The sequence below is a fragment of the Alexandromys fortis genome, unplaced genomic scaffold (assembly GCF_014885135.2).
Source record: "Alexandromys fortis isolate MF-2015 unplaced genomic scaffold, M_Fortis_MF-2015_v1.1 scaffold_51, whole genome shotgun sequence".
Classification (NCBI taxonomy): Eukaryota; Metazoa; Chordata; class Mammalia; order Rodentia; family Cricetidae; genus Alexandromys; species Alexandromys fortis.
The window spans coordinates 5,697,886-5,709,871 of record NW_026067925.1 but is presented as its reverse complement, the minus strand read 5'-3'; the positions used below and the strand labels follow the sequence as shown (position 1 = coordinate 5,709,871).

Below are 11,986 nucleotides of genomic sequence, written 5' to 3'. Positions count from 1 at the left end.
TTTATCAAGAGGTGTTACCTCTCTTCCATCTTGCACCTCCTGTTTCCTCTTCATGTCTCCTGGCATCCCTTCCCGAGCCTAGCTTCTCCTCTCTCTCCCTCCCTGGAAATCCCACCTATATCTCCTGCCTAGCTATTGGCCGTTCAGCTCTTTATTACACCAATCACAGGAATACATCTTCACACAGTGTAAGCAAATATTCCACAACAAAAAGGTACTTTTATCTGCAAATGGCTACTGACCCAGGATGTTATTTTTTTTAATATATTTATTTATTATGTGTACAATATTCTGTCTATGTGTATGCCTGCAGGCCAGAAGAGGGCACCAGACCCCATTACAGATGGTTGTGAGCCATCATGTGGTTGTTGTGAATTGAACTCAGGACCTTTGGAAGAGCAGGCAATGCTCTTAACCACTGAGCCATCTCTCCAGCCCAAGTTTAAACAATTTAACTGTATACTAGAAAGAGAAAAATGAAACAAAACAAAACTCTAACATAGCAACTGTCTTACTGTTCTATTGCTGTGAAGAAACACCATGACTAAGCAATTCTTACACAAGAAAGCATTTGATGCAGGGCTTGCCTGCAGTTTCAAAGAGTTAGTCTGCTATCATCACAGTGGGGAGCAGACAGGCATGGCACTAGCGCAGCAGCTGAGAGCTTCACATCCTGATCCACAGGCAGCAGGCAGAGACACTGGGCTAGGTATGGGCTTTTGAAACTGGAAAACCCACCTCAAGTGACACACTTTGTAGACCAGGATGGCCTCAAGCTCACTGAGATTTGCCCTGGGATTAAAGGTGTGTACCACCTCCGCCTGGCTTTACATCTATTTTCAAAGTAAGGTAGCTTTTTTTTTTTTTTTTTTTTTTTTTTGCATGTGTTTTCTGGAAGAAAATTTACATGAAGTCAGAACATTGAGTCTGAATATCTACATTATGTGAGTGAATGCTGGTTTATACATTGTAGGGAAGGAATGGATGTATACATGGAGGAAAATCTTACTTTGGATTTTGAACTTTACAACTCTCTGGTATGCTCCATGATGAAAAAGATGTTCCTTCAAACTCTAGCTGAATCTAAGAAATGAGATGAAAGTTCATGTTAACAAACAAACACTGTTCATCTAGTTTTCAGTTGTAACTTCAATTATCTGGTTTGTATTACTTAAAAAAAACAACTAAGATCCAGTTATATTGAAATTGTGCGAAATAAAATGTCAAAACAACAAGGAATGCTTGTCACACATCAGCAATCGACACACTTGTGGCTGGAGAGATGGCTCCTCTTGCAAAGGACTGGGGTTTAGTTCCCAGCATCCACATTAGGCTCCTCAGTACCTGTAACTCCAGTTCATGGGATTGTACTTCCTCTTCTGCCCTCCAGAAATACTAAAACACACACACACCATAAACATGCAATATATATATATATATATATATATATACATACCACACACAACACATAAACACACACAGACTACACACACACACGATTACACACACTGCACATACACACAAGCACACACAGACTATACACACTATACACACATCACACACATACCACAGACACCACACACACACACACCACACACATACACACAAACACCACATACACACATAAACACACATACACCACACATACACAAACACACAGACTACACACATACCACACACACACACACACACCATACAATAATAAATCAAGTTAAAATTGTCTATTAAGCATTTAAAGGGGAATGGTATTTTGATAGGTTATAAAGATTAAAAGTGATGAAAAGATATGATTCTTCGCTTAAAAACAAGATGCTTTAGTACTGAGGTCCTGCCCTTGACACATTACCAGCTGTCAACCATCATGACTTTATGGGTTACCTTTTCCCTATTTCTAAACACACACACACACACACACACGGAGTAGGGAAGGAGAGGGAGCGAGTGCTAGTGGTGTAGCTCAGTGTCTCTGGGTCAAATATATAGGGCTAGCCAAGTAGAGTAAGGTATGTGTGTGTGTGTGTGTGTGTATGTGTGTGTGTAGTTCTAAAATTAACCAATATAAAATGTATACTTTCTTTTTCACTCTCACATAAGTAATTTACCCACACTGGCCACATTTATAAAGAAAGTCTCCATGAACCTCAATGAATTATTATAATACATGCTATTCCTTTCAATACTAGCCAATAAAAATTAGAAGTTCATATAGACATAGGTGGAAAAATTCCTAGAGTGCCTGTAATCTTAAAGCAAAAATGAGTCCAGCAAGGTGGATTTCTGAATGATTCTTTAAAGAAAACAATCCTAATGTAAATCACACAACACCTGCAAAAAACCAATGATAGCATTTGGTGTTATTAAAAATGACCATGTATTGTGTAAGTAATAGTTCAAAGGGAACTTATAGTCTTCCATGTATATAAAAGAAATATGTTTGAAAACAAACTCAGTTGTCAGTCTGAGAATAAAACAACAGCAGAGAACATCTCCCAGAAATAAAAAAGAGATTTTTTTAAGAGAAAAAAAAAAAGATTTCCTAGAAAGAAAATAACATTTATAGGAAGAAATAATTTTTATAAGTCACTAATGTGATGGCTAATGTGGGTTGTCAACTTGACCCCCATCTCCAGTCAACTGCAACCAAAGCAGCAAGGCACACCTGTGACGGATTTTCTTGATTTAGCTCTTTTGGCACGTGAAGACCCCCCTTAAATCTGGTGGCAGCCCACATAAAAGGACACGGAAGAAGGGAGCTTTTGCTTTTTGTCTGCTCACCCTCATTCTTCACTGATAAATTTGTCCATCCTATTTCTGAGGCATTCCTTTGCTGGTGTTAGAACCCACTTCTTCAGGGTTCCAGTGTGGTCTGAAGCCCGGCAGCTCTTGAGGACTTCCCTAGCACCCTGGCCCAGACTGGGACTGCTGAGACATCCAGTCTTTCAGACTGAACAACTACTGGGCCCCTTGGCTTTTCCATCAGGAGACGGCCGTTGTTGAACTACCCAGACCACAGCCTGTAAGCCAGTACAATAAATCTGAAAAATCCTTTAGAGAACCTGGACTAGCACACTCCTGTTGTGGTTTGAAAGTGAACTGCCTCCCTCCCACTTTTGGCTCACGAGTTTGAAACGCTTGGGCCCCACCCCTGTGCTGCCTGGGACAGTTTTAGGACTATTGGGTCTTACTAGACCCGAGTTAAGTGGGTCACTTAACTGGGACCTTGAGGTATGACCAGGCGTCACTTGCTCCTCACTCTCTACTTCCAGACTGTGGATGCAGCCAGCCAGCCTCCCACCTGCCCCATGCCTTCCCCACCAGGATGGAATGTATCTCCTTGAAGTGTAAACCATAAAACAACCCTTCCCTTCCTTAAGTTGCTTCTTGTGAAGTCTCTCACAACCATCTGTAATGAGGTCTGGTGCCCTCTTCTGGCCTGCAGACATACACACAGACAGAATATTGTATACATAATAAATAAATACTTTAAAAAAAAAAAAAGAATAGTGATACAAAAAAAAAAAAAAAAACACTTCTAGGATTAGAACCAGAAACATTCAAACCCAAAAGTCAACAGCAAAAGAAATCCCTACTGGAAATGAGTAATTAGGCTCATTGACAAACTTTGTAAAAGCCCTGGGTTCTTAGCAGGTGGCGATGAGCACCCCCACTCCCCACCCCCCCCCACTGCCTCACCCCTGCCCCCAGGGAACAGCATGACAGATCTATGAATTTCAAAATCAGCCAGCCAGAGACTGGAGAGAAATGCAATTGGGCAGGAAGAAAAATACAGGCTGAGGAAGGAGAATCAGAGACAGGAGAGCTGGTGTGGAAGGCATTCTGTGTCCTTCTTTGTTTGTTTGTTTGTTTGTTTTTCGGGACAGGGGTTCTCTGTAGCTTTGGAGCCTGTCCTGGAACTAGTTCTTGTAGACCAGGCTGGCTGGCCTCGAACTCAAAGAGATCCACCTGCCTCTGCCTCCTGAGTGCTGGGATTAAAGTCGTGCGCCACCATTCCCAGGCTGAGCTATTTTTAACTACTCTTCCAATCTTAATGAAAGGGAAAGATAATTTCAATTTCATGTTTTTTTTTTTTTTTTTAAACTTAAACTGGACTTGTTTGTTTTTTTAAGGAGGCTCAACTGGTAAAGGTGCTTATCCCTAGTCTGGCAGCCTGAGGTCAACCCCACAACCCATAAAAGCTGTCCTCTGACTTTCTCAAGAATGCCATGGCTTGTGCCCCTCCCCCCACGAACATAATAACAAACCAAATTACAAATCCAATAAAATTCCTTTAAAGAGAAAAATCAACAGGAAGGGGATCACTAAGTAGACTCAGAGGGGTTTAAAAAAATCAAGGACAATGAAGGTGGTGGAGAAACGTGTTGGGGGAATGGCAACAGGAAGTGCCAGGAGGATTTGGGATAGATTTATCAGTGTGTACAAGTGTGAAACTGTCAACGAATATGTAAAAGAGAAAAAGGAAGTGATGATAAAATGGAACAAAGATGAAGCCTGAGGCTATATTGCTTGGGGCCCTGGGTTTAATTTCCAGCAAAGCAGAAGAGGGATAGACTATTGAATGTACAACTTGGATGGACCTGGATGGAATGATGGTAGTAAAAACCCATCTCAGAAGGGTGTTCGGATGTTTTGATGTAACTGTAAACATTTTACACACGTACGAATAACAAAATCTAGAAAAGGAGAACTGGCTTGTGGTAACAGAACTGGAGAGCGGGTATCAAGTGTATTTTGTAAGAGAACAGCAGAACGGAGCCTTGTAGTGCCAGAGCGGTTTCTGTAGCGTGTAATTGTGGCAGGGATTACACGAAGCAACACATGGGATAAACCTGCATGGAGCTGTGTGTTCAAATGTGTGCAGGAGAAAACAAATCCGACTCAATACTGTGCCAATGTTTCCTGGTTTGAGTATTTGACACAAGATGCTACTATTGAGAGGAGCTAAGTGAAAGGTATCGCCCATATTTCTTTGCAATATTTCTTTGCAAACAAACAAACAGACCAAGATTTCCCTAACGGGCTTGAGCGATAGCTTAGTTGGTTGGGAAAGTGCTTACTGCGCAAGCATGAAGACCTGAAAGTCGATCCCCAACACATGTATAAAAAGCCCGGTAGGGGAGCAATATCTGTGATCCCAGCGTTGTGGTCACAGAGACAGAAGAATCCCTGATCCTTGCTGCTTAGGTAGTCTAGCCAGTCAGAGAACACAAGCTTCAGTGAGAGACTGTCTCAAAAACAAGAGGACTGAAGAGACCATTTGGGATTGAGAACACTTGCTCCTCTTGCAGAGGACCTGGTGGTGTTCCACAGCCATCCCTGACTTCAGTTCTAAGGGACCCAACATCCTCTTCTGCTATAGGAATTCCTATGGCCAGTAGCCTTTAAGTTACCCGCCCACTTTGGTGTGACCTCTATACTATAAATGCCAATGTAAAACAGGTGTCTGGCCTCTCTTCCAGCTGCGGGATTCCGTTGCTGTTCCCCGTTGGAGCAGAAGACTGTGATTTGTGAGTCTACCCCTAAATAAATAACCCTTGATTATATTCAATTCTGAGCTAGTGTGAGATTTCTTTTTAGCATCCATTTTCAGTCTTCTGACCTCTCCAGGCATGAGACATACACACAGTAAACATATATACATGCAGGCAAAAAATTCATACAAACTTAACAAATCATTTTTTTAAAGGGTGCCAGACCCCATTACAGATGGTTGTGAGCCACCATGTGGTTGCTGGGAATTGAACTCAGGACCTCTGGAAGATCAGGCAGTGCTCCTATCCACTGAGCCATCTGTCCAGCCCTTAACAAATCATTTTTAAGAAGGGTAGGTGTAGAGTGATTGAGGAATACATGCGATGTTGACCTCTGGCCTCCACATGAACATGTATATACATAAGCACCTGAACAAATGTTTGTATACATGTTCACATGTATACACCCAAGGAGAATAAACAAATAAATAGATCTTTTTCCAATAAAGAAACAAAATCTGTGATCTGGAATGGAATGGCAGATTTTCCTGTCAACCTGACTAATTACAGCAATTTAGAGATATGGTTTACATCGGTTATCAATGTTAAGTATGAGAACATACTCTCCATAGCCAATTGGAAGACTTAAGAGCAGAATTAGGTTCCTGGAAAACAAATTCTGTCTCAAGACCGCAGCATTATCGCTTGCATTTCTAACTGTCCGGGCTGGCCTGAAACTTTCAAAGTCACCAGAAGACTCCTGAAGAGAAACAAAAGGCTACACAGAGGAAACAATTTTAACACAACGAAAAATGTGTGCATACGCATATCATAAATAAATAAATAAATAAGCAAATTTGAATTCCATGTAAAATAAATTATCAGTGCAACTAGACAGATTATGAGAAATGAACTACTGGGCTAGAGAGATGGCTCCGCCACTAAGAGCCCTTGCAGCTCTTGCAGGGGACCCAGGGTTGGTTCCCAGCATCCATATGGCAGCTCACAACTAACTGCTTTAACTGCAGCTTCCAGGGGTTCCAACGCCATCTTCTGGCCTACAAGGCCAGCGCACAAAGGTGGTATAATACATGTATGCAGGTAAATACTCGTATACATAAAACTTTAAAAAGAGAGAATTGAACAAGATATGCTGTTACATTTTTTAAAAAGTAATAAAGAGACTAAGGTCTATAGATGAGTGGACCCTACATTTATAGTGCTGGTTTACATGAGTTGTAAGTTTACATCTGTTGAATAATAGTTATTCTATTTCTCAATAGGCAACATAGTATGTATAACATATGTATCTATCATAACACCTTTTTGTGACTATTAAACCACAAAATACATAAAATAGCACTGCCTATTTTTTAATTTATTTATTTTTTGTTTTTTTGGCATTTTGTTTTGTTTTGTTTTGTTTCTCAAGACAGGATTTCTCTATGTAGTCCTGGCTGGCCTGGAACTCACAGAGATCTGCCTGCTTCTGCTTCCTAAATGCTGGCATTATGAGTGCTGTGCTGTGCAGAATAAGCAGGCTGAGGTTCCAGGTTGTTGTGTTAGTAGGGGCAGCTCTATTAGAGTGTACGGCCCACCTGGCCACAGCCTTACCATACATGTCTGTCCTTTCCTCATTCCCTCCCCATCTTTAGCCAGGGTTCTAGACCCAAGCCATGCGAGACATGGCACTATGAACATAGTTAAGGACATGTACCAGAGAGGTACCAACAGTAAGGTGATGTGGGAGTGTCATATATCAACCTGTTGATTTCACTGGTTAAGCAATAAAGAAACTCCTTGGCCCTGATAGGGTTAAAACATAGGTGGGAGGAGTAAACAAAATAGGATGCTGGGAGGAAGGGCAAGTGAGCTGAGACTCTGCTCTGTTCCTGGAGAGACTTGACAGCTCTGCTCTCTGGAGCAGAGACGCCAGGCTCCGCTCTCCCAGGCAGCTCCGACCCAGGATGGATGGAGGCTAGAGTCTTCCCGGTAAGCGCACCTTGGGGTGCTTACACACATTACTAGAAATGGGTTAGTCCAGGTGCGAGAGTTAGCCGAGAAGAGGCTAGATAGAAATGGGCCAAGCAGTGTTTAAATGAATACAATTTGTGTGTTGTTATTTCGGGCATAAGCTAGCAGGCAGCCGGGGTGCTGGGGACGTAGCCCCGCCGCTCCTATTTCAACAGTAAGGTGATGAGAAGAAAAAAGGAGATACAGACGACACCACTGTAAAACAGTATGAATAACCCTTTGAGGGCTCAAAAACACTAACACTCTTTAAAAATAGTTAATACTTACAGAACTCCTGGTACTAAGAATGGAATAGTCCGAGCCATTGATGGAATATCTGTGGAGGAAAAGGCGAGATGTGATCTTGAGAATAATTTCTCCTCTACGTAGTAGGAATTCTATACATGGTCAGGGGATACCCTGGTTTCCAAGAGCTTTACCCTCCCAGGAAAGTGAGGTCAACAAATGGCCACTACCCATCAAGTCAGCTGGTTAGCGCTTGCTCGGTTCATGAGGCGTTAAAGTGACATGAGAAGTAAGTCCTCCCCCTTATTCACTTTAGATTTTGAAAGAGAAACTTGCTACATGGCACTGGCTAGCCTTAAAATCACTATGTAGCACAGGCTAGCCTCAAAGTCGTGATGAACCATTTGCCTCGCTCCTCTGAGTGACGGGATGCCTGGTTGAAAGCAAACATTCGTTACATCTATTTTGTAGAACAAATACTACCGAATATATTAGGTTTGACTCCTTCACTTAGGAACTCAGATAAAATTCAGAAAACTGGAGACTAGAGTTTCAAAACCCAGTAGTTTTTGTCTTAGAATACTAGAAACAAAACTTCTAAGTCCTTGTTCATGATCATTTTTGTACTGTTCATTTGTACCTTAAATTCTATATAGCTCATCCATCTCAGGAGCCACTAAGGCAATAGAAACAGACTATAAGGCACTGTGCACATGTAATTAAACTCTGTCTAGTATCACACAGTACAAGGACAGACACAACTCATTTCTATAATATATTCGAGCCAAGCCATAGTCACTGTAAAATAATTGCTAGTAAGGTAGTTTACACTCTTTTTTAAACTAATTCTTTGAAATCTGACGTGGGTATTACAATTGAGGTCCATCTCAATTTGAAGTGTGTATCAGGAGCTCACAAGTCACACGTGGTCAGGGATGCTCATACAGCGTCTTTCCCTTTGCTAATCCACTCTATCTACCCTGCATATTTCATTGCTGCTAGAATGGGTCTATCCTTAAAATTTAAGCCAGACCTGGCGGTGGTGGCGCACGCCTTTAATCCCAGCACTCAGGAGGCAGAGGCAAGAGGATCTCTGTGAGTTCGAGGCCAGCCTGGTCTACAAGAGCTAGTTCCAGGACAGGAACCAAAAAGCTACGGAGAAACCCTGTCTCAAAAAATCAAAAAAAAATTTTTTTAAAGCCAGAACCATTTTTCCTGTGTGTCAGAGAAAGTTGCTAGAAGGCTATTATGTAGTTCCTTCATCAGAATTACACAAGCCTCAACAGTGCTCTGAATTCTTATTTCAACAGATGTTCACCACCAGGAGAATTGTGCACATTTTATATGGACATGTACTCGTCAAATAAGGAAACACATGCTTTTATATAGCACTATTAATTAAAATGAATAGATTTTCATCATAGGTTTTATTCCCCCACCCCCACCCCGAGCAAGTGTGAACCATCTCTCACTTCCTATGGATTTAGTATAAACCCTTTCATTATGTTTGGAAGTGTTAGACGAGAGAAGAACTACCGGTGGGAATTAGGGCATCTTAAGACAAAGCTACAGTATGCAATTTAATTTGCAAACACACTGGAAACTAAGTGATGATGCTCCCTTTCCTGGAAGTTGGTTGGTGCCTGTTCCTCCCCAGCTTCGCCTCACCCTGAAGAAGGTACATCTAACTATGTATAAGAGGTAAATCTATAAAAGGTACATCTAACTATGTATAAGAGGTAAATCTATAAAAGGTACATCTAACTATGTATAAGAGGTAAATCTATGAAAGGTACCTCTAACTCACTAACTCTGGCAGCGCTCTGACGGCCTCCTCCTCGCTTCCTTCCCTGTGTCAGCTAGTTAATGTGTTCATGTTGGAAATGGATCTGAGGTGGATGCAGATAGATTATGGCCCTGGCTTTGTCCTCTAGCCACGACCCCTTGAAAACAAATTAAAGAGCATTAATTGACTCTTGTAGGGGCATTTCTATTGTGTTTTAATAAATAAAGCTTGCCTGAAGATCTAAGAGTAAAACAGCCACGTTGGTCAGCCTTACAGCCAGGCAGTGATGATACACACCTTTAATCTCAGTAACCACACTAGTTGCCATAGGCAATAGAAAAATAGTGCATGCCTGTAATCCCAGTGATGCACGAGATTAATCCCCGAACTAGAGAGGATTATAAAATGGGAGGAAACAACTCTCAGTCACAGTCTCATTCTGAGATTCTGGGAGGCAGGATCACCATCTTCAGACTGAGGCTGAGGTAAGAGAATGGCTGGCTGTTTTGCTTTTCTGACCTTCAGGTTGAACCCCAGTTTCTTTCTCTGAGTTTTTATTAATCGTGCTTCAGACTCTAATCTTTAACCTTTTCTTCTCTCAATAGATAACCCCCTTCCTAGCTTTGTGGGGTTTTACCTTTTTCTACAACTTATAAATTATGCCGTTTAGGCAAGCCATTTTCTCTTGAGCTCTGAACCTATATATGTATAAATTGACAAAATAGTGACTTTGAGAAAGCACTTGAGGGGCTAAAATCATTCTATTCCATTCATTACAGAGTCAACCCCATATACCTGGTGGACAACTAGAGGGAACCTATTCTGCTGGCACACGGTGACCTACATAGGGTTTCTCCTGCTGCAATGAAACACCATGACAAAAAAGTAAGGTGGAGAAGAAAGGGTTTATTTGGCTTATACGTCCACATCATAATGCATCAATCAATAGAGGAAGTCAGAATAGGAGCTCAAGCAGAACTGGAACCCGAAGGCAGGAGCCAATGCAGAGGCCATGGAAGGGTGCTGCTTACTGCCTTGCTTTGTATGGCTTGTTCAGCCTGCTTTGTTATAGAACCCAGGACCACCAGCCCAGGGATGGCACCACCCACAATGGACAGGGCCCTACCCAACTGATGACAAATTGAGAAAATGCCTGACAGCTGGCTCTCCTGGAGATCTTTCCTCACCCGAGGCTTCTTCCTCTCTGGTGACACTAACTGTGTCGAGCCGACACACAAAACCAGCAAGGACACACACAGAATATTTATAAAAATGCATCACTTAGTTGGCCCCAAGGCAAGTGCCGACAGATTTCCAAGAACAAGACATCACACTCTGTGGTTATACGGCCGCAGTAAGAAGCTATTACAAAGCCAGGGGTGTGATGCGCACCATTAGTTCCAACAAGGGCAGAGGCAGCCAGGTCTCTGTAAGTTCAAGGCCAGACTGGTCGGCACAGTGAATTCTAAGATAGCTAGGGCTATGTAGACACCCTGTCTCTAAACAAAACAAAACAAATTATAACAAGAGAAGGCAGCAAAATCCTTCTGTATTTAGAATTTTAAAATGAACTGCCAGGGCTGGCACACTGACATAGACAAAAGCCTCTCCAACCAAACACTGATCAATAACTCAAGGGTTATGGAGAATAATGCAAGTTAAAGCCACCTAGAAATGAAGGATGAAAGGACTTCATGTCGCTTGTTGTGAGCCGTAACAGGACAATAATGTAAGGGAAATTGATATTTTACAGAATCCTGTGAGGAGAGACACAGGTCCAAAACTATTAGTTACTTTTGGAGTTCTTAGAACTGAAGGTGATGGCATATGCCTCGATTCCCAGCACTCAGGAGACAGAGGCAGGAAGAACACCCTGTGCTATACAGTGAGACCCTGTTTCAAAAACAGAAAATGAGAAGACTGTGGGTGAGCTGGAGAGAGAATGAATATCAGAATAAGTCCATCACTATAGAAGGGTTTTTTAAAATGCAAACAAAAATGTATATAATACAAAACAGCAGAACAATGATGAATAGGGCAAGAACACTTATGATAAGACTGATGAAGATTTTATTTATTTATTATGTATACAGTGTTTGGCTTGCATATGTGCCTGCACACCAGAAGAGGGCACAAGATCTCATTACAGATGTTTGTGAGCCACCATGTGGTTGCTGGGAATTGAACTCAGTACCTCAGCAGTCAGTGTTCTTAACCTCTGACCCATCTCTCCAGCCCCTGACTGCTCAGATTTTAACCAAAAGCTGTCATAATTAGAGATAACATAGTTATTAAAAAGACAATCACTGGGTCAGTGAGATGGCCGTCCACATTAGGGTTCTACTGAAGAGACACCATGATCACAACTCTTATAAAGGAAAACATTTAAGTGATGCTGGCTTACAGTTTCAGAGGTTCTGTCCATCATGGTGGAAAGTATGGTGGCATGCGG

General features: G+C 41.9%; 1 protein-coding gene across 1 annotated transcript in view; it reads right to left on the bottom strand.

Annotated features, from left to right (window-relative positions):
* The window catches only part of Catspere (catsper channel auxiliary subunit epsilon), a 90,255-nt gene that overhangs the window by 68,280 nt on the left and 9,989 nt on the right, over positions 1–11,986 (bottom strand). Inside the window, exons 3-4 of the mRNA XM_050143124.1 lie at positions 7,791–7,839; positions 1,010–1,083 (exon numbers count right to left, since the gene is read on the bottom strand). Coding sequence (XP_049999081.1) covers positions 1,010–1,083; positions 7,791–7,839 — 123 coding nt within the window. The remainder of the gene's footprint in view (positions 1–1,009; positions 1,084–7,790; positions 7,840–11,986) is intronic.